At 35.6% G+C, this 26547-nt stretch overlaps 1 protein-coding gene and 1 long non-coding RNA gene across 2 annotated transcripts; both read right to left on the bottom strand.

Moving 5' to 3' along the window:
• Window positions 1-139: 139 nt before the first annotated feature.
• Window positions 140-23085, bottom strand: LOC117597600 (NACHT, LRR and PYD domains-containing protein 12-like). Its single transcript, XM_053234634.1, has 10 exons — window positions 23038-23085; window positions 22624-22828; window positions 20646-22416; window positions 14442-14618; window positions 13189-13365; window positions 9510-9683; window positions 9043-9219; window positions 1279-1452; window positions 806-982; window positions 140-676 (listed from the first exon to the last, which is right to left on the bottom strand). The coding sequence occupies exons 1-10, from the start codon at window positions 23083-23085 to the stop codon at window positions 661-663; spliced, it is 3096 nt and encodes a 1031-aa protein (XP_053090609.1). The 3' UTR covers window positions 140-660.
• A 412-nt stretch (window positions 23086-23497) lies between these two features.
• LOC117597397 (uncharacterized) lies at window positions 23498-24999 on the bottom strand. The gene is made up of 3 exons (XR_008302089.1): window positions 24410-24999; window positions 23950-24031; window positions 23498-23614 (listed from the first exon to the last, which is right to left on the bottom strand). It is a non-coding gene; the product is annotated as an uncharacterized LOC117597397 (long non-coding RNA).
• Window positions 25000-26547: the final 1548 nt, after the last annotated feature.

Genomic DNA, 26547 nt, shown 5'->3' with positions numbered 1-26547 from the left:
CATGGAGGTGTGCATGTTTTTTCCAGGCCAAAATGACACTCACCATTCAAGTTAAGTCAAACACAGCACTATATTACAGCATGGATACAGACTCAGGTGCAAACACACACACACACACACACGCACAAATAAAAAACAATTAAAAATATATAAACACACGATTTAATAAATTTAAAACATAATTATGTACAGAGTCGACTAAATTAAACTTTTCTAATCTTAATTTTCTAACAACTTCAGTAGGAAACAAATGACTTTAACTCAGTGTATAAACAGTGTATAACTTTGAGCAATGACCAAATTACTGCATTGAACTGATACTATAAAATATTTATAATGTGTTTTAAACATAAATGTTTCCTTCTGCTAATGTAAATGGAAAAACATGAACATACTGTATATACAAAACTATTAAATGTCATTATAAGTGCATTAACAGTTTCTGTTTTGCTGTTAATAAGAAAAGATTCATTACTGTACAGTTAAAGTTTATTTATCTCAGCTGGTGCATTTTTACAAACAACTAGAGAAGCAGAAGTGCTGACATGTTGTACACCATCTGATTATCACTAAATGATCATGTTTTTCAAACACTTTGTACTGTAAGAGTTTCTCCTCATCATCCTCTGTGTGTGAGACTCAGATCAGATCAGATCAGAATTAAAGCGGCTTAAATCTGTAAAGAAAGAGAAAAGAGCAGAACGATCAGATTTGATCAAATGTTTATCAGAATCAGTCATCAGATTCCTCACAAGAAAAATCAGTGTAAACACTGTGTGTGTGTGTGTTTCAGTCAGTAACTCACTGTAGTGTCTCCAGTTTACAGTGTGGATCCTTCAGTAGATCAGAGAGCAGCTTCACTCCTGATTCTCCTGGTTTATTGAGGTTCAGATTCAGTTCTCTCAGGTGTGATGAGGTGTTTGACTTCAGAGCTGAAACCAGAGCAGCACAACCTTCACCTGTAATACTGCAGTATTCCAGCCTGTAGAGAGATCAACATTTATAGATCAACACACACACACACACACACACACACACACACACACACACACACACACACACAATGCGTCACAGCCCATGAAGTGTGTGTATGAAAGCCAGAAGTAAATCCAGATTGTTACACGTCTATTTCACTGTTTGTTATTATTGAATCTGGAAAACTATAGCAGTTATTGCTGCTCTATTAAAATTGTGCTCCAGGACAGACAACATTTTATTAATCTAAAACAGCCATATGACACAAATGCAGGATCCACAGTGTGAAAGTGATGATCTGACCTCAGTGTCTCCAGTGTACAGTGTGGATTCTCCAGTCCAGCAGAGAGCAGCTTCACTCCTGAATCCTGCAGGTTATTGTAACTCAGGTCCAGTTCTCTCAGACTGGAGGAGTTTGAGCTGAGAACTGAGGACAGAGCTCTACAGCTTTCCTCTGTGAGATTACAGTCACGCAGCCTGGGAGAGAAATGATGATATATCAGAACACTGACATCTCAAACACAAACATACACAAATATAATGTTTATCCTTTTAGAAATTAAGCACTTTTTAATACATCCTAAAAGCTCTCTTGTACCTGCACTAATGAAATAATTAAACACACCTGAGTAAATCACAAACACCTGTGAAGCCCTACGTCCCAAACATTATGGAAATGGAGGGAAATGTATAGAAAGTGCTGTAATTTCTACATGGTAAACCATAAATGTATAAAAATACCACTGATTAAACTCTGAGAATGTGCACTTTAACCACATGTGAATTGTTGGAGTCCAAGTTTAAAACTGTGGCATACAGAGACAAATAAACAATAAATCCTATATGCTACACTGGCATGTGTGTGTATGTAGACTTCTATAGAAAAGATAACAAAGATGGCAGTCCATTATTCTGTTATTCACTATTCATCATCATTATTCATCACTATTTCAGTTTTTTATCTTGTGACTAATATAAGCCGTTTTGTCAGTGACATGTCCACAGTATGAGATTTATAAGCATTTGGGAAGCATTTTGTAACAACAGTTACGTTGTGAATCTGTTTAGCTTTACGTCTGGAACTTTTGTCTCTGTGTGAGTTTTCTCTTTGGTTGTGTTTTCGTAAAGGGATCGGTGTTTGGTTGTCATGTGACACGGCGACTCGCTGGGAATCATGGAAATGGGAGTTCTCTTGACGAGGCATTGCACATGTTTTCATACACAATTAACAAGCTATTTGAGGATTTAGTATTTTTCTAAGTTGTACTAGTGTATAAATTAATCTAACATACACAAATATAATTTATCCTTTTACTTAGAAGGTTTTGCATGTACTGTCTCTCTCTCTCTTCCACACACACACACACACACACACACACAGAGAAAAGGCGTTTTGATAGAAGTTGGGGAGCGCCGTCCTCAAATTATTGTGATTAAAATCCCCAGCACTGATAAAAGCTCCATCCGGATGCGGTGTTTGCAGCTTGCTAATAAGGGATTCACTTTTTTCCGGGGGTTTAACAATGTTATTGGACGCCAATTATCTCATAAAGGAGGATTTTTATTTGGCTTGGGAATTAAAGTAATCAAACCTGGGCATAAAGTAGGTGGAAGAAAAGATTTATTTATACTTTCCTTATAAACACTTAGCAAGAAGGGAGCTATATTTTTACTGAACATATGATAGAATTCTGATGTGAAACCGTCTGTGCCAGGAGATTTATTTAATTTTAATGATTTAATCGCTTCTTCAACTTCTTTTAAAGTAATGGGAGCATCACAAAAAGCTTGCTCAGTATTACTCAATTCATTTATGTAAGATAATGATTCAAAAAAATCAAGAGCACGTTGTTTATTAAATTTAGATGTATATAAATCATTATAAAATTTGGCACAAAAATTGGCAATGATTTTCTGGTCTTCACAGAGACTTTCATCAATCATAAGCTTTCCAATCAGATTTTTTTTATTTGTTGCTTTTCCAATCTAAAAAAATAAGAAGAATTTTGCTCACCTTCTTCCATCCATCTTTTCCGTGATCTAACAGATGCTCCCTCAGCTTTTTGTTTGTAAAACTCATCTAATATATTTTGGTAATGGGCAAGTTCAACGTTTTCAGCATCAGATAACAGATTTAGACAGAAGATCTGAAATTTTGTATATTATAATACTTTCATCATTTTTTTTCTTTTTCGCCAGTTTACTGCTAAATGTTCGTAAAAATTTACCGATTTCATATTTTGCTAACTCCCAATGACTACCAAAATTATTTTCTTTATTTGCTTTTTTCCAATAACTGCAAATTATAAAATCTATTTTTTCCTTTACGTCTTTATAATTAAGCAATGAAACATTTAGTTTCCAATAGGAAGTAGTTCTATGTGCATTAGCAGTATCTGAAAAAGGAATAAATACAGAGATGCATTTGTGATCAGAAAGTGGTGATGGAATAATGCCAGACATAGTATTACTTAAATCTCTAGAGATAAGCCACAAGTCGATTCGAGACTGCTTTGAAAGAGAATTATTGCACCGTGTAAAACGTTTTGAGAAGGATGAGTCTCTCTCCAGCTGTCAACTAAAGAAAATCGTTCCATGAACGTCTTTAAATAAAGATTTGAATTATCAGGTGACTTTGGAGGCCATCTGTCTAAGATGTTATCCAAAGCCACATTAAAGTCCCCTCCAAAAATTAAAAAAGGATTTGGGTATTTGGTTAGTAAATTCAAAACCTGTTCTTCCACTTGATCAATAAGTTTTTCCTTCTCTTTTTGTTGATTAAAACCATAAATATTAACAATAATACACAGTAAATTTGAAATTTCTATTACAAGGCAAATATAACGGCCATTTGGGTCACAATCAGAGCGTACAATCTTCCCATTAAACTGATGTTTAAGGATGCAAACACCAGCTGAATGACTTGTTCCATGAGCCGTCCATAAATCTAACCCCCACTGAGATCTCCAAAAGCTACAATCATCTTTGGTGGAATGACGTTCTTGCAAGAAACAAAAGTCTGTTTTAAACTGTTTAAGATAGAAAAAAATTGCTTTCCTTTTTGTAAGGTTTCTTAACCCTCTTGTATTAAAAGAAATTATAGATAGAGACATGAAAAGAGAAAGAAATCTCTAATATGAAAGTAGATAAAACAGGTCTCCAAAAAAGTATTTGCAAAAATACACTCAGAACGATGAGAACAAACAACTCTATAAATTATGTAGTGCAAATCAAAGTGCATATATCTACACCACTGAACAGCCATTTTTCAGAACATAAATAAACGACCCTTATTTTGTAACGCAGATTCAATTACTAAAATAATAGAGTTATCAAACTGATCTTCATTTTTCCACAGGAAACAATACTTCTAAAGAAACAAAGATTATTATTATTATGTTTTAGAACAACAGGCCTTACAAAAAATGTTCCAGGAGTCAAAATATCAAAAAGGTCAAAATCAAAAGTCAAATGAAAATGAAGGTGCATTAATTTGCATTCATTTTACCCTAGACTACCAGCTTCATTCCATAAAAATAAAATAAAACTTCAGATCCGTGTCCTGATCACACTTCTTATTCTAAATGAGTTATACTGTATATACAAGTATTTGCTTTTGAGCAGGAAACATACAGACATATTCGATTGTTCAATCTGTAACATTTGCTATATTCACTGTTTCAGAAGGAAAATATAAATATTCAGTACAGTTAGCTAGCTAATAAATATAAATATAAATATTCAGTACAGTTAGCTAGCTAATAAATATAAATATATATATTCAGTACAGTTAGCTAGCTAATAAATATAAATATTCAGTACAGATAGCTAGCTAATAAATATAAATATAAATATTCAGTGCAGTTAGCTAGCTAATAAATATAAATATTCAGTACAGTTAGCTAGCTAATAAATATAAATATAAATATTCAGTACAGTTAGCTAGCTAATAAATATAAATATAAATATTCAGTACAGTTAGCTAGCTAATAAATATAAATATTCAGTACAGATAGCTAGCTAATAAATATAAATATAAATATTCAGTGCAGTTAGCTAGCTAATAAATATAAATATAAATATTCAGTACAGTTAGCTAGCTAATAAATATAAATATAAATGTTCAGTACAGTTAGCTAGCTAATAAATATAAATATTCAGTACAGTTAGCTAGCTAATAAATATAAATATAAATATTCAGTACAGTTAGCTAGCTAATAAATATAAATATAAATATTCAGTACAGTTAGCTAGCTAATAAATATAAATATTCAGTACAGATAGCTAGCTAATAAATATAAATATAAATATTCAGTGCAGTTAGCTAGCTAATAAATATAAATATTCAGTACAGATAGCTAGCTAATAAATATAAATATAAATATTCAGTACAGTTAGCTAGCTAATAAATATAAATATAAATGTTCAGTACAGTTAGCTAGCTAATAAATATGAATATAAATATTCAGTACAGTTAGCTAGCTAATAAATATGAATATAAATATTCAGTACAGTTAGCTAGCTAATAAATATAAATATATATATTCAGGACAGTTAGCTAGCTAATAAATATGAATATAAATATTCAGTTCAGTTAGCTAGCTAATAAATATAAATATAAATATTCAGTACAGTTAGCTAGCTAATAAATATGAATATAAATATTCAGTACAGTTAGCTAGCTAATAAATATAAATATATATATTCAGGGCAGTTAGCTAGCTAATAAATATGAATATAAATATTCAGTTCAGTTAGCTAGCTAATAAATATAAATATAAATATTCAGTACAGTTAGCTAGCTAATAAATATAAATATAAATATTCAGTACAGTTAGCTAGCTAATAAATATAAATATTCAGTACAGTTAGCTAGCTAATAAATATAAATATTCAGTAGTTAGCTAGCTAATAAATGTAAATATAAATATTCAGTACAGTTAGCTAGCTAATAAATATAAATATTCAGTACAGTTAGCTAGCTAATAAATATAAATATAAATATTCAGTACAGTTAGCTAGCTAATAAATATAAATATTCAGTACAGTTAGCTAGCTAATAAATATAAATATAAATATTCAGTACAGTTAGCTAGCTAATAAATATAAATATTCAGTACAGTTAGCTAGCTAATAAATATAAATATAAACATTCAGTACAGTAAGCTAGCTAATAAATATAAATATAAATATTCAGGACAGTTAGCTAGCTAATAAATATAAATATAAACATTCAGGACAGTTAGCTAGCTAATAAATATAAATATAAATATTCAGTACAGTTAGCTAGCTAATAAATATAAATATATATATTCAGGACAGTTAGCTAGCTAATAAATATAAATATAAACATTCAGTACAGTTAGCTAGCTAATAAATATAAATATAAATATTCAGGACAGTTAGCTAGCTAATAAATATAAATATAAATATTCAGTACAGTTAGCTAGCTAATAAATATAAATATAAATATTCAGTACAGTTAGCTAGCTAATAAATATAAATATATATATTCAGGACAGTTAGCTAGCTAATAAATATAAATATAAATATTCAGTACAGTTAGCTAGCTAATAAATATAAATATAAATATTCAGTACAGTTAGCTAGCTAATAAATATAAATATAATATTCAGTACAGTTAGCTAGCTAATAAATATAAATATATATATTCAGTACAGTTAGCTAGCTAATAAATATAAATATAAATATTCAGTGCAGTTAGCTAGCTAATAAATATAAATATATATATTCAGGACAGTTAGCTAGCTAATAAATGTAAATATAAATATTCAGTACAGTTAGCTAGCTAATAAATGTAAATATAAATATTCAGGACAGTTAGCTAGCTAATAAATATAAATATATATATTCAGGACAGTTAGCTAGCTAATAAATATAAATATAAATATTCAGTACAGTTAGCTAGCTAATAAATATAAATATATATATTCAGGACAGTTAGCTAGCTAATAAATATAAATATAAATATTCAGTACAGTTAGCTAGCTAATAAATATGAATATAAATATTCAGTACAGTTAGCTAGCTAATAAATGTAAATATAAATATTCAGGACAGTTAGCTAGCTAATAAATGTAAATATAAATATTCAGTACAGTTAGCTAGCTAATAAATATAAATATAAATATTCAGTACAGTTAGCTAGCTAATAAATATAAATATAAATATTCAGTACAGTTAGCTAGCTAATAAATATAAATATAAATATTCAGTACAGTTAGCTAGCTAATAAATATAAATATAAATATTCAGTACAGTTAGCTAGCTAATAAATATAAATATAAATATTCAGTACAGTTAGCTAGCTAATAAATATAAATATTCAGTACAGATAGCTAGCTAATAAATATAAATATAAATATTCAGTGCAGTTAGCTAGCTAATAAATATAAATATTCAGTACAGTTAGCTAGCTAATAAATATAAATATAAATATTCAGTACAGTTAGCTAGCTAATAAATATAAATATATATATTCAGTACAGTTAGCTAGCTAATAAATATAAATATAAATATTCAGTACAGTTAGCTAGCTAATAAATATAAATATTCAGTACAGTTAGCTAGCTAATAAATATAAATATTCAGTACAGTTAGCTAGCTAATAAATATAAATATTCTGTGCAGTTAGCTAGCTAATAAATATAAATATTCAGTACAGTTAGCTAGCTAATAAATATAAATATAAATATTCAGTACAGTTAGCTAGCTAATAAATATAAATATAAATATTCAGTACAGTTAGCTAGCTAATAAATATAAATATTCTGTGCAGTTAGCTAGCTAATAAATATAAATATAAATATTCAGTACAGTTAGCTAGCTAATAAATATAAATATAAATAATCAGTACAGTTAGCTAGCTAATAAATATAAATATTCAGTACAGATAGCTAGCTAATAAATATAAATATTCAGTACAGTTAGCTAGCTAATAAATATAAATATTCAGTGCAGTTAGCTAGCTAATAAATATAAATATAAATATTCAGTACAGTTAGCTAGCTAATAAATATAAATACAAAAACCTTGACAAAAAATAAGAAGAATAATTAGAATAATCCTAAGGAAAACAATAGGGACCTTCGCAAGGGAAGTTGAACAGGTGGGATCTTTTAAATTTTTAGGTGCAGAGATTAACTCCCAATTTTCATTTGATAAGCATTCAGACAATGTTTTTAAAAAGGCTTATCAACGTTTAGGCTTATTGAGAAAACTGAGGAGTTTTAACACTGAAAAGGACGTTTTGATGGCTGTATATAAATCACTTATCAAATCTGTTCTTACTTTTAATATTGTATCCTGGTTTAACTCTCTTTCTGTTAAAAGCAAAAACAAACTTTTAAGGATTATAAATGTGGTGAGTAAAATAATTGGTGAGAGACAAACACCTCTCCCTGATCTCTTTACTGTGGCATTAAAAAGGAAAGCCTCTGTTACTGTGGGAGACTCGTCTCATCCCCTGTATAGTTCTTTCCAGTTACTTCCCTCTGGCAGACGGTATAAAGTGCCTTTAGTGAAAAGGGCCAAGTATAAGAAGACCTTTATCCCAACTGCGACTGGTGTTTTAAATAGGATCTTAAAATGAATTTTTTATGTATTATTATAGTTGTGAAGTGATGTATGTAAAGTAAAGTGTTGTTGTGATGATTATTTGTATTGTTTGTGTGTTGAACCTTTTGTCTAAAGACAATTTTATACCCTATTTGGGATCGACAATAAAGCTTTTGAATTGAATTTAAGTGAAAAAGACAGATTCAGGTATACAAAATACAAAAGCATAAATACCACAAATGATGTAGAAATTGGGGGGCTGGATGATTGTTTCTGGGAGAAACACACTGTTGCCTGATAAAGCCACCAGGGGGCGCCGTCATCAGCTGCCTGAACAACCTCAACTGGAGTATTCCTACAGTCACTACTCACAGCTTGTGATGATCGGTCAGTGTATACAGTGAAGTGTATAAAGAGACGTTAAATCACCAAATCACTGTTACTGTGTGTGTGTGTGTGTGTGTGTGTGTGTTTCAGTCAGTAACTCACTGTAGTGTCTCCAGTTTACAGTGTGGATCCTTCAGTAGATCAGAGAGCAGCTTCACTCCTGATTCTCCTGGTTTATTGTGGTTCAGATTCAGTTCTCTCAGGTGTGATGAGGTGTTTGACTTCAGAGCTGAAACCAGAGCAGCACAACCTTCACCTGTAATACTGCAGCCTTCCAGCCTGTAGAGAGATCAACATTTATAGATCAACACACACACACACACACACACACACACACACACACACACACACACAATGCTTCACAGCCCATGAAGTGTGTGTATGAAAGCCAGAAGTAAATCCAGATTGTTACACGTCTATTTCACTGTTTGTTATTTTTGAATCTGGAAAACTATAGCAGTTATTGCTGCTCTATTAAAATTGTGCTCCAGGACAGACAACATTTTATTAATCTAAAACAGCCATATGACACAAATGCAGGATCCACAGTGTGAAAGTGATGATCTGACCTCAGTGTCTCCAGTGTACAGTGTGGATTCTCCAGTCCAGCAGAGAGCAGCTTCACTCCTGAATCCTGCAGGTTATTGTAACTCAGGTCCAGTTCTCTCAGACTGGAGGAGTTTGAGCTGAGAACTGAGGACAGAGCTCTACAGCTTTCCCCTGTGAGATTACAGCCACGCAGCCTGGGAGAGAAATGATGATATATCAGAACACTGACATCTCAAACACAAACATACACAAATATAATTTACCCTTTTACTTAGAAGGTTTCGCGTGTACTGTGTGTGTGTGTGTGTGTGTGTGTGTGTGTGTGAGTGTGTGTGTGGGACGCGGGTTTTTTAGTTCTGTATCTAAACGTTTCACACTAATTTTGTCCCCATAAGATCAAAACTACAAGAATTTGTGTTAATATTTTCTGTCCCTCTTTGTGTGTGTGTTAAATCTGTATCCACAGTGTGAAAGTGATGATCTGTGGCCATATGTATAAAGCGGCTCAGAGTAAAATTTTAGTCTTAAGTTTCTCAAAATTCTAAGAGTGACATCATTTTAGTCTTATTCCTAGACTTAAGAGTAAGTGTGATTCATAAAGGTTCCTAAGTGTTAAGACGAGGTCTCAGCTCCTAAATTATTTAAGAGTGCTCCTAGTTAGGAGGAACAACATGGCAGCAGAGAGGCGGAGACCTCGCACTTTCCAACAAAGAAAGAACGTGTTGGAATTATATGACGACAGCGAGTTGATAAAACGATACAGGCTTGATCGTCAAGGTTTTCTTTCTGAATCCTTTTTTTTTTTATTAAGATAAGCAACTTTGGTCTTTCCTTTATATAAAGCTGTGAGTGCAATTTAGAATGATGTGATTCATCAGATTAATTACTTAAATAGCATCACATTTGTCATGTGTTGAAACTCATTATTAAAACTGAGCAAAACTGTGTAAAATAAATGCATGTATTTATTCATAATATTTTGGCACATAATGCAAAGCAAATTTTTTTAAATAAATTAAAATATTAAAATAATTGTTTCTTAATCATTACTGAATGGTGTCATGCTGCTGTGACTTTCCCCTCGCAGGCTCACTATTGGCTGATTCAGAGGTTGAAGGTGGCCATTTTGGGTGACATCATTGTAGGACTTATTTCACAACAATGTCTCGGTAATATAACAGATGGCTATAAGGCTGTATGCCGCCCCCCTTTGGGGAAGTCAGATCATAATACTATACTATTATACTATAATAGTGTAGTATTATAGAGCATAATACTCTACATCTGTTACCCAAATATCGAGCCAAGCTTAAACGCGAAAAACCGGTGATTAAAGAGATACAACTGTGGACGGATCAGAGTAAAGAGGAACTTAGAGACTGTTTTGATGGAACTGATTGGCAACTGTTCTTTGATGCATGCGATAATGTACATGAAATCACTGACACTATTACGTCTTATATGTGTTTTTGTGAAAACAATTGTGTTAAAACAAAAACAATTCGAGTATATCCAAATAACAGGTCGTGGCTTACCAAAGATTTTAAAACGTGTCTTAAAGAGAAAAAAGTTGCCTTTTTAAAGGGTCATTATGAGCTAGTTAGAGTAAAAAGAAAGGAACTTATGGGACAAATTAAGAAAGCTAAGTTGGAATATAAGAATAAGATTGACAGTAAGTTATATATGGGTAATGTAAAGCAGGCTTGGGAAGGACTTAACACTATAATGGGAAGAGAGATGAGAAAACCAAGGTATTCCTCACAAAGTGTGTCTTTCGTAGAGGAGCTGAATGTCTTCTTTGGTAGGTTTGATCATGGAGAGTGTAATATTGAGTGTGATAGAGTATGTCTTAATATTCCTACATAGGAGCCTATTGTTTTTCAGGAGTAGGAAATTGCAGCTAGTCTTGCTCATATCAAGCCAAATAAAGCACCAGGCCCAGATGGACTGAAAGGTCGAGTGTTAAAGGACTGTGCTTTTCAATTGACTGGTGTCTTCACTCAGTTGTTTCAACTCTTGTTGAATAATAGGGTAGTCCCTAGTTCATGGAAAGTATCGAACATTATCCCTGTACCTAAAACATCTAATGCCACTCAATTAAATGATTTTAGACCAATAGCTCTCACGTCCATCCTGGGTAAATGTATGGAAAGAGCGTTAATAAGACATATTCAGGCTCATGTCGTTAAAGACTTGGACCCCCTCCAATCTGCATATAAAAAGGCTAGGGGTACGGACGATGCTGCTTTAACTCTATGTAATCTAGTGGCTGAACAGATTCAGCAGACTACAAATTATGTTCGAATTCTATTTATAGATTTTAGCTCAGCTTTTAATTCAATTAAGATCCATGTTCTTTTACAGAGATTACTTGATTTAGGAGTGAATGGTGGTCTTATCTGGTGGATTAGAGATTTTCTTGTGAATCGTCCACAAAGAGTGCTCGCTAAGGGTAGAGTGTCAAAGACAATTATTTTAAATACAGGAGAACCACAGGGAACATTATTATCACCCTTATTATTCTCATTGTACACAAACGAATTTAAAATTCAACATCCACATCTTAGTTTACTGAAATATGCAGATGATATGGCACTTGTTGGCCTTTTGTATAAAGGTGGAACTGGAAGAGATGAAATGTATCATAGTTATATAAATTCCCTCCAAAACTGGCGTCAATTGAGTGCACACGAGATAAATGTGAATAAAACTAAGGAGTTAGTGATTAGTAGAAATAAAAGTGAAGTTCCTGAACAATTACAACCTTTGATACTCAATGGACACCGAGTGGAAATGGTTACTAGTTTTAAACATTTGGGAACATTTATAGATAATCACCTGACTTTTGATGAAAATGTTGACTATATTTTTAAAACGTCAATGCACAGGTTGCATCTTATAAGAAGGCTGAAACATTTTGGTGTGAGCGAGCATATTTTAGAGATGGTTTATAAGAGTCTTGTGGAGGGTATTATGTCTTTCAGTATGGTTATGTGGTATGGAAATGTGAGTGCTAAAGCAAAGCAAAAATTGTTCAGGGTGGTTAATATAGCTAGTGCGATTGTAGGAAAGACTCAGAAACTATTAAATGATATTTATACAGCTAAAGTTAAACAAAAAGCTTTAGTTATTAGAGAGGATTCACTACACCCTTTGCACTGTCAGTTTCAGTTGTTGCCATCAGGGCGATGCTTTAGACAACCTCGGGCAAGTAAAAATGTGTATCAGATGTCATTGGTGCCAACTGCAGTTAGAATTTTAAATGCTGAGACATGAATATTAATATGTATGCAGATATATGTACATGAGGGAATGTATATATGTGTATGCTAAAGGGAAATGTTGAGTCAATTGTATTGTATGGTATTTTATTCTATCTTACCTTTTAGAGTTGTTATGTAAGTGTCTTTTATTGTATTGGTCTTGTTATAATGTGTTGTGAAGCCAAAGACAAATTTCCATTTGTGGACAATAAAGGAAGGAAGTAAGTAAGTGATTAAATGCCACCTCAGTCAGCACTTAAGAGTCAGTCTTAGACTTTGCTGAAAGTTGCTTTTAGCTTCTTTATAAAAAGCACTTTATAAACTCTTTATAAAAAGCAAGTCCTACTTTTTACTAAGAATTTTTTTATGCTTAATTCAAAGCTTAAGTCTATTCTTAAGAGCATTTCTGAGAAGTTTTATACATACGGCCCCTGACCTCAGTGTCTCCAGTGTACAGTGTGGATTCTCCAGTCCAGCAGAGAGCAGCTTCACTCCTGAATCCTGCAGGTTATAATTGTTACTCAGGTCCAGTTCTCTCAGACTGGAGGAGTTTGAGCTGAGAACTGAGGACAGAGCTCTACAGCTTTCCTCTGTGAGATTACAGTCACGCAGCCTGGGAGAGAAATGATGATATATCAGAACACTGACATCTCAAACACAAACATACACAAATATAATGTTTATCCTTTTAGAAATTAAGCACTTTTTAATACATCCTAAAAGCTCTCTTGTACCTGCACTAATGAAATAATTAAACACACCTGAGTAAATCACAAACACCTGTGAAGCCCTACGTCCCAAACATTATGGAAATGGAGGGAAATGTATAGAAAGTGCTGTAATATCTACGTGGTAAAGCATAAATGTATAAAAATATCACTGATTAAACTCTGAGAATGTGCACTTTAACCACATGTGAATTGTTGGAGTCCAAGTTTAAAACTGTGGCATACAGAGACAAATAAACAATAAATCCTATATGCTACACTGGCATGTGTGTGTATGTAGACTTCTATAGAAAAGATAACAAAGATGGCAGTCCATTATTCTGTTATTCACTATTCATCATCATTATTCATCACTATTTCAGTTTTTTCTTGTGACTAATATAAGCCGTTTTGTCAGTGACATGTCCACAGTATGAGATTTATAAGCATTTGGGAAGCATTTTGTAGCAACAGTTACGTTGTGAATCTGTTTAGCTTTATGTCTGGAACTTTTGTCTCTGTGTGAGTTTTCTCTTTGGTTGTGTTTTCGTAAAGGGATCGGTGTTTGGTTGTCATGTGACATGGCGACTCGCTGGGAATCATGGAAATGGGAGTTCTCTTGACGAGGCATTGCACATGTGGACCTGACCGCTGCTTTCATAAATTAACAAGCTATTTGAGGATTTAGTATTTTTCTAAGTTGTACTAGTGTATAAATTAATCTAAATAAATATTTGAGTTTATTTTGTAGTTCTTTTGTAGTTTAATCTGATTATTAACCATCCCAACATTAGTATAGAGTGAAATGTATCACTGATACTTAAAATACAATTTATATTTGAAAGATTTAAATAGTAAAATGTTTAATATTTTGTCAACCTCTTGTTATGCATCAGGCTTGTTGCTCTACATTTTACTGTTATTAGGTTTATACTATAATAATGACAATCAAATAAACAAAATGTGAAAGTGATGATCTGACCTCAGTGTCTCCAGTGTACAGTGTGGATTCTCCAGTCCAGCAGAGAGCAGCTTCACTCCTGAATCCTGCAGGTTATTATTGTTACTCAGGTCCAGTTCTCTCAGACTGGAGGAGTTTGAGCTGAGAACTGAGGACAGAGCTCTACAGCTTTCCTCTGTGAGATTACAGCGATACAGCCTGGGAGAGAAATGATGATATATCAGAACACTGACATCTCAAACACAACCATACACAAATATAATTTATCCTTTTACTTAGAAGGTTTTGCATGTACTCTCTCTCTCTCTCTCTCACACACACACACACACAGGAAAAGATGTTTTGATAGAAGTTGGGGAGCGCCGTCCTCAAATTATTGTGATTAAAATCCCCAGCACTGATAAAAGCTCCATCCGGATGCGTTGTTTGCAGCTTGCTAATAACAGCACCAGTTCTTTCATGGCTATCTTAGCATTAGCATCCGGGGTACATATACTGCAGCAATTATGGTGCATGTAAATTCACTGGGCAGATAAAAAGCTCTGCACTTGATAAAGAGGTGCTCTATATCAGCACAACAGCGGCACTTAATAATATCAGCATCGGTGCACCAAGTCTTGTTTCCGTAGATGCAAACAGCGCCACCTTTGCTTTTCCCAGAGTCCACAGCGGTTCTGCAGCTCTGAACATGTAGCGGCCTCTAGTTCAATCGCGTTGGTCGGCCTGCTGCTATTTAGCCACGTTTCCGTGAAAACCATAACGCTGCAGTTCAGAAACATTTTCTGAGTAATCCGTAGCCGTATTTCCTCGATCTTATTAGCCAGAGACCGTACAGTGGCAGGGAAGATGCTCGGTAGCGTTGGACGATGCGGGTTGAGCTTTAGCTTTAGCCCGCAGGCCGCCCCGCTTACCCCGGCTTTGTTTACGTTCGCGACGCCGGCGACGGGCACTTCCTGTCGGACTGGCCGCTCACTTGAGTCCGAGGACCGGAGTGTCTCTGATGGTAGCAGATGGAAGTTTAATGTCTAGTAGATTTTGTCGGCTGTATAAAGTGATCGCAAGGTTGTGACGAACAACCAAGTTTAACATAACTGGTCTTCAAGATGCCTCTGACAACCACAAACCTCAGATTAAAGCCAGATTTTCATGATTCTGGTTCACTCACAAAATCGAGGCATAAAATCAGTGCAGTGTGTAAACATCAGCAGGATGTAATGTCACACAGAGCAGCAGAAAGTCAATGTAAAAACATGGAAATGTAAAAACCAGCGTTGCCAACTATTTTCAATGGAAAGTAGCTAAATGTCGCTAAATGTCGTCATGCGTCATTAGCGTATTAATGACGTCATCACGTCGTATCTGCACTCTGCCGCTGCGTAATGTCGGCACTTCATAACTGTTTTCTCCCCTAATCCGTGCTCACTAATTTAATATAAATATATAGCCGAATGTCCAGTAAAGCTGTTCTCAATTACATATTTTCTGTCAGTCACCCAAACAGAACTTACTACATGTTAACCAGAAGTTACTTCCACAGCACTGATAAAATTCCGGTGAACCACGACGTCGTTGGACAAAAACCACTCGACATGTAAGTTAAAGACAGCATATGTGCTGTGATATTATCAGTTCTGTTTACGTGGACAATGAGAACTCATAGAGAATGTGTTCTGCCACACAATATTTTGCTTGTTCTCTCACAGTGTAGGCTACAAGTCACAACAATGATATTCAGTTTCAGTCAGGGACGTTAGTGATCATCTGCCCCTAGAGGAGAAACCTTTGGTTCAATTATTTGCATATTTACAAAATAATAATAATAATATTATTATAATAAAATACTGTGCACATTTACAAACGAACTATGTGCATATTTACAAAAAATGTGAATACTAAAAACTGCATTTTAATCAACAGATTGAAATTGTCATAAAATGGAGTCAATCTATGCTCAAATACTCTATTATTATAATATGATAATTTAACTGAACGGAGATAACGAACATTACATACATAGCAAATGAAAAAGATTTAAAATTTTTTTTTTTTTTTTTTAAGTCAGCCTGCCTCACAAAACCAAAACAAATTCATTGTATGTGAAAGAAAAACACTATTTAACAACTTTTGTGATTCTGATTTCAGATCACTCCATGAGAATGCTGAGACAGAATTGGTCATCATCCACAAGATCCATACCCTCAGTGCTCTCCTCCTGTGGGGTGATATTGGATGCAGAGGATGAGCTAGAACCTGGACAGGACTTAAATGAATAGGCAGCTGAAGTGCCAAAGAGCTGCAGCACTTTATCAGGCAGTTTGTGCTCATAACATGCATCTCCAGCCAACCTCAAACCATATCTAATATACAGAATAGAGCTGAGGGTCTGCAGGGTCATGCGGTTCCTGAGTTTGTTTGTAATGACACCCATTTGACTGAACAGCCTCTCTACCTCAGCATTTGAGTGTGGGAGGGAGAGGACAGAAACTGCAACAGAAGCCAAGTCTTCATATGGGTTTATGCCTGCTGAAGCTCTATACTTCTTAACTTCAGCCCAGAATGCCAAAGTGTTTGTTGTTTCCTCCCATTTCTGAAGGTGAATAGACCTCCACTGATTAATAGTTTTATCAGTTGTGGCCGGGCAATATCCTAACAGGTCTGCAAGTTTTGCCATGTCTGTAAGGCTCTTGTTGTGGTTTAGTGTCTCCCCCACATGGAACAAAGACATGTGCTGCAGTATCTCCATATTATCTGGGAGCCTTCCTCTCAATTCATTTGCTAAGGAGATGGTGTAGTTCACACATCTTCTTCGCACACAGTCCTCCTCCTCGGGAGAGAGGTTCAGCTGTGCTGCCTTGGACTCAAATATATAGCCAAGGTATGGTTTGGGAGAAATGTGTCCATCTATTGGCTCTTTAAGGACATAAATTTTTGCCATCGGATTAATGACTCTGCTGCAGACAGACTTTATAAGCCTCGTTAAACAGTCAAGCAGCTTGAGCGGATCCGACTGTTCCCCCTCAAAAGCCTTAACAGCAGACTGCACCTCACTAATTATAGATTTTAAAAAAGTGAGATACAGGAGGTTCTGTGGGTCACTGTACATGGAATGTAGAACATCTGCCATGTAACAGTGCTCACTCAACATGGTGAGACTGAAATGCAATTTTAACTCCTCCCACTGATCCAGGATTCTGGACACAGCAGGCTCTATGGAAAGCCAGCGTGTGGCACAGACCTTTGTTATCAGTAAAGGCTTCTCCCCACACTTTATTGTCTGATAGACGGCCTTGTATGCCTCTCTGCGCTTTGGAGAAATAGAGAACCAATTATAGGTTTCTCTAACAAGACATTCCACACTACGTGGAAGAGTGTTTTTGGAGGCAGAGCTTACAGCTAACTGTAGGGAGTGACACACACAGCGGATAAGGACTAGATGTTTTAAGTCACTCTCCTCCCTCAGAATTTTGTGCACACCATTGTACACTCCTGTCATTACAGATGCATTATCTGTGCCAATGCCAAGCAAGTTCTCCCTCTTGAGACCACACTTCCCAAGAAAATCTAGAACTGCTCTGGCTATTGTTCTAGCATCCCCTCCCTCCAGCTCAACAAGGCCTAGGTAGGTAGCCACCACATTTGCCTTGTCCTCACTAAAATACTGAATTACAATCCCAAGGTACTTTGAGACACTTACATCAGTGCTTTCATCAAGAAGGAGGCTGTGTTTGCTGTCACCAATATCAGCCACCAATCTTTTAAGGAAATATGGTGCCAACACCCCATGGATCATTTCAGTACACTTGGTACGGTGCATCCGAAAATGTTTGGCTGCACTGGAATCTGGAAAAGCAGCTTTGCATGCTTTACCAATGTGGTCACAAGAGAGAATGGAGCAGTGCTCTGCTATAGCCATTGCCATTGTTGCCTCTGCCTGTTTTAAAGAGTCAGTGTTTTTTGGACAAAATAGCAATGTAGATTGCTTGGCTTGATTATAAGGCTTGGACTTTTCGTTGTGCTTCTGAGTTGATGCATGCTTTTTAATGTCAGATAACTCGGCACAAAATTCTGTCTTGCAGTACAGACAGTAAGCCCTTGTGTCATTGCCACATAGAGCTTCAGCCACCCCTTAAATTCAGGGATCAGCTCCCATTCTTTTCTGTAGTTTTGGGAATATATTTTAGAGTGTGACATGTTACTATTTGAAAGTGTGTAATGTTCTAGCTGTGTGTGTATGTATTTATATTTGTATTGTGTATGCACTTTTTATATTTGTATTATGTGTATATGTTTTTTATATGTGTATATGAGTTTAATGAAGTTTATTGTTGTGTTTGAATAAGTACAGTGTAGAGTCTGTAGATAAACTATCTGAATTCAGTGAGATTAAAAACTGGAATGAACTAAAGCCCTGTGGTAGTGAGTAATATAAGCGCATGACAAGAATAAACGGTCACAATAATCTTTCAAATTTAATACAAAGGAGAAGCTGGTAAGTGATTGGTCTGTGGCAACACAGCGTGCACATGCGCAGTTCATTCACATCTATGTCAGCTGCTGTGCGGTCAACGGAATGCGCTGCTCGTCTCTCAGCCACTCACTGAACAGAGCAGACGCACAGAGGGGTGTGACTGCAGCAGGGAAGCAAGACCTCGTGCTCGCGCAGGACAGTACTGGTGACATTTGGAAAGTTGCTAAGTTTTGTCCAAAAGGTCGCTAGATTTGTCGCTAGTCGCTTTTTTGGAAAAAAGTCGCTAAAGGGGTCTGAAAAGTGGCTAAATCTAGCAACAAAGTCGCTAAGTTGGCAACACTGGTAAAAACATGGAAATGTAAAAAGGGACGGGGTTTGAATGAATTTTCTTCCCATTAAGAATGGAGTGTGTTAAATTAGAGAGATGCATGTGTCATTGTAAAGACCATCATTTTAGTTTTATCTGCATTTAGAAATAATTTTAATGATTTGAATTGGGATTCTATTTCCTTAAAAGCTTTCTGAAGTTTATTTATCACTTCAGCAAAAACAGGAGCACAGCAATAAATAACATCATATCATCAGCATAAAAATGCATATTTGCGTAATCAACTTTTCTTCCTAAATGATTTATATAAATAAAGAATAAAAGTGGTCCCACTGTTGCACCCCTTTATGGACAGACAACACATTAGAAAACAAACCATCAGCCTGAACACAGAGTCCTATCCAACAAATAATGTGAAAACCAAGTAACAGCTCGACTGGACAGCCCTGAGTCAGTCAACCTCTGCAGCAGAATAGAACGCTCAACGCTATCAAACACCTTCCACATATCAATGAAAAGTCAAACACAGTGTTGTTTCTTGTCTAAGGCCGTGACAATATCATTAACTACTTTCACAGCAGCAGTAGTTGTGCTATTGCGTTTTCTAAAAGCAGACTGGTGTTCATGTAGTCATGTATTCACTCTATAAATGTTCCTTTAATTGTTCGCTTATTAAAAGTTCTAGTGTTTGGGCAAGAGCTGATCATTTGGGTGTAGGCCTATAGTTATTAAGATGACAGGGTTCTCCACCTTTTAGCAGCGGGAGGTTTAAGAAGTAAGCATCTAAACCATCTGGGTCTGCAGATTTTCTAGGATTGAGTTTTTCACTAAAAAATACAATATTCATGCTATATCGTGCAGTCCAGACCTGCAGTTAAAACAGTGTATGAATATTTGTGTTTTTATCAATTAAATTAACTGTATTTATGTACTAATTATGTATTATCACATTTCAAGCCAACGTGTGTTTACTGGGTTGAAACCTGACTTTTCTGTCATGTTTTTCCCAATAAATTAATACATTTTCTCTTTTTTACTGTTATGATATTTTAGATCTATATATTTTATTCACATTTTACCTTATTTTGATTGTTTTTTGTTTTTAAATGAATATGCCATTGAGTGTTGAATAAATTCAAAGTTAGAACAATCTTATTTTCCCTCAGTAATTAGATTTGGTATTTAAATGTACAAAGTTAAGCAGAAAAAAGCACTTAACCAAAGAGGAAAAATAACTATTTATTTAATGATGCTCTCTTCAATAAGCTCCTCATTCTCCTTACATACAGAATAACAGTGAACTGATTAGAGTAATTAATGATAAGCATTATCCTCATCAGTGCAGCGTCATTAGTGTTAATTTAAAATAATAAATACTACATTTATGTAGTTAGGAATACATTTATGAAATAATTTTAAAATTACTTACTTAGCTTTTCTGGATGCTTTGACCACTGGCAGCAGCCTCAGAAGACATTCCTCTGATCTGTCATATTTCTCCAAATCAAACTCATCCAGATTCTCGTCTGAGTTCAGCAACACAAACACCAGAGCTGACCACTGAGCAGGAGAGAGTCTGACTCCCCTGAGACACGAGGAATCTCCTCTGTTCAGGTAATGCTGTACTTCCTGCACTAGAGAATCATCATTCAGTTCATTCAGACAGTGGAACAGATTGATGGATTTCTCTGGAGATGGATTCTCCCTGATCTTCTCCTTGATGTACTCGACTGTTTCCTGTTTGCTGTGAGAGCTGCTTCCTGTCTGGGGCATTAGGTCTCGTAAGAGAGTCTGATTGGACTCCAGCGAGAGACCCAGAAGGAAGCGGAGGAACAGGTCCAGGTGTCCATTCTCACTCTGTAAGGCCCTGTCCACTGCACTTCTCAGGAAATCAGACATGTTTGATTTGGTTAAAAGATCAGACAGATCAGTGGTTTGTTGTTCTGTTACATTTCTGCTGATGAAAGAGAGAAATGTGTATAAAGCAGCCAGAAACTCCTGAACACTCAGATGTACAAAGCTGAACACCTTCCCCAGGTGAAGCCCAAACTCCTCTCTGAAGATTTGGGTACACACTCCTGAGTACACTGACACTTCTCTGACATCAATGCCACACTCTCTCAGGTCTTCCTCATAGAAGATCAGGTTTCCTTTCTCCAGCTGTTGGAAAGCCAGTTTTCCCAGTGCCAGGATACTCTTTCTGGTCTGCTGAGGATCAGGGTCACATTTCTGATGGTACTTTTGGTCCTTGTGTTTGATCTGAAAGATCAGGAAGTGTGTGAACATTTGAGTCAGAGTCTTAGGGATCTCTCCACTCTCTGCTTCACCCAACATTCTCTCTAGAACAGTGGCTGAAATCCAGCAGAAGACCGGGATGTGGCACATGATGTAGAGGCTTCTTGAAGACTTCATGTGTGTGATGATTTTATTGGCCAGGCTCTGATCACTGATCCTCTTCCTGAAGTACTCCTCTTTCTGAGGATCACTGAACCCTCGTACCTCTGTTACCTGGTCTACACACTCAGGAGGGATCTGATTGGCTGCTCCTGGTCGAGAGGTTATCCAGAGGAGAGCAGAGGGAAGCAGATTCCCCTTGATGAGGTTTGTCAGCAGCACATCCACTGAGGCTGACTCTGTCACATCACACAAACTCTCATTGTTCTGGAAATTTAGAGGAAGTCGACACTCATCCAGACCATCAAAGATGAATATCACTTTGTGAACATTACAGTTTATTAATTGTAATTTATTTATTTCTGGGAAAAAGTGATGAAGAAGATTCATCAGACTGAGATTTTCCTGCTTCATCAAATTCAGCTCCCTAAAGGGAAGTGGAAACATGAAGGTGACGTCCTGATTTGCTTTTCCTTCAGCCCAGTCCAGAATGAACTTCTGCACAGAGACTGTTTTTCCAATTCCAGCAACTCCTTTAGTCAGCACACTTCTGATGGACTTGTCTTTAAAGAGCTCATTACATTTGATGGGTGTCTCCTGTGTTGCTGGTCTCTTGGACGCTGTCTCAATCTGTCTCACCTCATGTTCATTATTGACGTCTCCACTCCCACCCTCTGTGATGTAGAGATCTGTGTAGATCTCATTCAGAAGTGCTGAGCTTCCATGCTGTGAGATTCCTTCATTAATTCTTTTACATTTCTCTCTCAGTTTGGATTTAAGTTTTTGATGGTACACAGAGACAAATCCTGATAAAAAGAAGAATAAAATGTAAATTCTATGATCATCTCTGTTGACTATTGATATTTTCATATTTGTATAGCATATGTAATGTCAGAACTGTTCTGTTATTATATTCTGTTGATAAAAGCACATCATTATGATGTGTTTAATAAATTTAGAGCAGTTTTCTTCCTCTAAAGTTAAACTGATGTTATAACCCCATGAGCTCTTACTGTTCTGCAGTGTGTTAGCGAGATCTGTGTGGTTCATGATCTTCAGGACGTGCAGTGTGATCTTCAGCGCTCCCTCTCTGACACTGCTCTGATCCTCCTCATCCTCCACCTCCCTCTCAGAGCATGCTGGGTAATCTGGACTCAGGAGCTTCTTAAATCTCTTCAGCTCATTCTTTAACAGAGTGATGACTTTATGCTTCAGATCCTGTTTTGAAACAGAAAGAAAAAAAAAATACAAAAATACCATAATGAAAACTTTATTTTACTGAAAATATAAAACTACATTTTTCTATGATTAATCATAAAACTTCTACAAGCAGATATAATAAATAAAAAGGTTTCGCACTAAATACAGCTTTAGGATTTTAAAATCGTGTATTCCAGGCCTATTCAATAGGTGGCATCCAGACAAACTGGTTTCAGCTGAGGGCACAGACGAGCAAAATAATGAAGGAGAGTCATGGAGCATTTCTATGTGTTTGAAAGCAATGAGGAAAACACATTACACTCGTGTTCTCTCTTAGTGTTGCTCAGTATTTTGTTCTGTCACATTGCAGTGAGAGTGGAATAGGTGTAATGATTACTCAAATCTCTGGCAGCAGACAGATAGAGATATTAATTAAAATGCTGGGATTAGGAAAAGTTACACACACACACCTTGAATATGGCCTCCAAATGCCTCTTCTCTGTGATTTTTGATTTATTCTTCTGCAGTCTATGAACAAACAAAACACTTGTTAAAAGTTTAACAAGGACTATAAATCATATTCATAACTACAAACACAAACCAGTGAATACACAGATATTTGAGAGATGTTTGATTATGAGAGTGTGAGAGATAAAACACTGCACTCATACATTAAACTGTCCTCACCTCAGATCAGTAGCACAGTCTGTGTCTCTAAAGTCTATTGGACGATGCATTGAGCGGTCACTCTTCATGGACACACAGCTGGGTTCAGGTGAGTCTGATCTCTCGCCCTGAATCAGACTAAACACACACAACCACTGCATCATTATTACTGTTCTGCAGCAATACTGAATAATTCAACTGTAGTTACAATCTGATGATATTCCTTATTAACACTGATACGATTCTTTAACCTTCATACTTTATCCAGCTACAGGGACAACTTGGGGTTAGACGTGTTGCTCAGGAGCTTAATGTCACTAATCATCAGCTGCTTTTGAACATCTTGAGACAAAGCTGCTGAATTAAACTATTCACTCGTCACTTTTCACAGAAACACATCAGAGTCTGATCTGTTTAGTGTTGGTGAATGTGAGAACATCTCTGTTTTTCACTGAGTCACACCCTTCACTCACCTCTCATCTTTCTTTAAGCGCTGGTTCACAGACACACTCATGTTGGAGGTCATGTCTCCTCCTACAGATTACACCTGTAAACCTACACACACACACACACGCACACACACACACACACACATATAGGGACTCAAATCTACAAAACATTGCAGATGTACAAATGAAGCACTGAGCCCAGTGACACCATTTTAAAGAACTAGCGATTTTCCCCAATTGGAAGAGACGCCTGACGCTCCAGCGCTTCATTAGAGAGAGAAACACTGCAGGACACATATTTACTTCACTCCAACATGGCGGTGTTAAATCTAACCCTGTATCATCACACGCTTCACTTACAGGGAAATCAGCTCCTACAGTAAACTGTGGAAGTTACAACTTCAGTGCAAATCAACTGAACTGTTCTTCATCTAGTGCACATTCACAACATTCACATATTAGAGCTTTACATTTACATACTTACTGGGTTTTTCTCCTGCCAATGATTTGCTTCCTTTCTGCACTAAATGCACTTTCACTTTCACCGGATCACTAACTGTGGGTGTTGTAGTCCTGAGCGAAGTGCATGATGGGTAATGTAGTTCGGAAGAAGGGTGCTGGTGTTGGCTGTGCAGTTCGGGGGAGAAAACGGGGAGAAAAAGTTTCTGCTTTGCTTTTCCTTTAGTTTATTTCAGTTCAGCCACCCGGGAGTTATTGTGCACTGTAACCCTGACAACTTTTATTTGCCTAAAGAAGTAAAACTCATGCTTCGGAAGAACTTTGTCCCTCTCATCATTTGGCCGAACATGAAGTAACGAGTTGTTCCTCTGCCGCTGGGAGTTGCTGAAGCGGTGAGAGTAACACTGGGGGCTCGGCCGGGATTTGTTCCTCGCATGTGCTGAGTGATAAACTGCGGTTAAAGCAGCCGCTCTTCCTGAAACCACGGTTAATCAGGCCGCTCGTGCAATTGAGGGGCGCGGCTTTTACACACTTAGCGGTAATAACACCGGAAGCGGAAAGCGCGCGCCCGCGAGCTCCTACACAACCAAAGCAACTTAACTTTTATACAAAATGAAATTTAAATAAATAACAAAACCAACACACAACAGTTCACAGTATTTATGAGTATCCAGGGTAAATGTTTTTATATTTACGCTTTTACTTTTAAATAATGGGCAAAATCGATCAAGTTTATAGAGACGCTATAAATAATTAAGGCAAATAAAAATAAAAACATCATTTAAGAAACTTTATTATTATTATTATTATTATTATTATTATTATTATTATTATTATTATTATTATTATTATAAATCTAACCCTGAATAAAATTTTAAACCAGGAAGCTATTTTGATTCATTATATAAGAGAAATTTCACATTAGTAGACAATCAAACCCACTGATATCAGTTCACAGTGAGCTCCTCTATGATCACAATAAAGATCAATTCATTCTACTGTAGAGTTTTTAACTAATTCCTCTTCAATAAAGTATATTCCAAAACAATAATGTCTTTATTTATTTTGTTTCTTTTTTAAATTTGCTTAATTATTTACTTAATTTACTTAATTATTGGTGTTTGCAGTAGAGAAACAAACTTTTCTACTTGTTCTTATATCATCCTTTTGGTTAGTGTTCATGTTCATGTTGTAAACTTTTTAAAATAATATGCATTTCCATATGTGTGTGTGTGTGTGTGTGTGTGTGTGTGTGTGTGTGTGCACTAAAGAAAAAAAGAAAAAGAGTAGGTCACTGTGAACTGATATCAGTGAGTTTCATCATCTAACAATTCGAAATGTCCCTTTTATAATGAATCAAATTAGCCTCCTGGTTCAATTATATTGCCAGATCTTGTGAGTTTGAAGAGAAATTACTTAAAAATTCTACAGTAGAATTAAATGATCTTTATTGAGACCATAGAGTAGCTCACTTTAAACTGTTTTACATGCGATTGATCATGTACCAATTTGAAATGTCCATTTTATACTGGATTAAAAACTGCCTCCTGGGACAATTATATTGACAGATCCAGGGATTTTGAGGAGCTTAAACTTAAAAAGTCTACAGTAGAATTAATTCATCTTTATTGGGAGCATAGAGGAGCTCACTGTGAACTAAATTTCAGTGGGTTTGATCATCACTACCAATTTGAAATGTCCATTTTATAATGAATCAAAATAGCCTCTTGACCCAATCATATTAACCGATCCAGATATTAAATATTATATATTATATATATCCACTATATACTGTATTACCGCTCTTTTTCCGCTTTCTGGCTTAACCGCAGTAGTCATATGGACATTTAACATTTAAACATTTCAGCCAACCTTTTGTTGTTGAGTATTAGCCCAAGGTTTGAAGAGTCAGAGAACTTAATAGGCTCTGATGACAATACCTAACAGTGCAAGAGATTACCAGAGGTGTCCTTTGTCCCCTAAGGTAGTTTTCCTCCAAAACAACATATACAAATTTGACTTGCTTGAGAAAATGCGAGGACCGGTGAATTACTTTTGTGAAACTAGAGAGATATTATGGCTCTAAATATGTTTTCCTTAAAGTGTTAATGATCACAGTTGTTGAATTGGTAAGTGGTTAGATAATCTATCAAATCAGGTGGC

This window comes from Pangasianodon hypophthalmus, chromosome 1 (assembly GCF_027358585.1).
Source record: "Pangasianodon hypophthalmus isolate fPanHyp1 chromosome 1, fPanHyp1.pri, whole genome shotgun sequence".
Taxonomy (NCBI): Eukaryota; Metazoa; Chordata; class Actinopteri; order Siluriformes; family Pangasiidae; genus Pangasianodon; species Pangasianodon hypophthalmus.
Note: the sequence above shows the minus strand (reverse complement) of the source record. Positions and strands in the feature narration are given on the sequence as shown.

Coding starts and splice junctions, on each gene's coding strand:
- LOC117597600 (XM_053234634.1), bottom strand. CDS start 23,085: ATGACTCTCCTTCATTATTTTGCTCGTCTGTGCCCTCAGCTGAAACCA. Junction 13,366..14,441: donor TGTACACTGGAGACACTGAG/GTCAGATCATCA, acceptor TTTCTCTCCCAG/GCTGCGTGACTGTAATCTCA. Junction 983..1,278: donor TGTACACTGGAGACACTGAG/GTCAGATCATCA, acceptor ATCTCTCTACAG/GCTGGAATACTGCAGTATTA.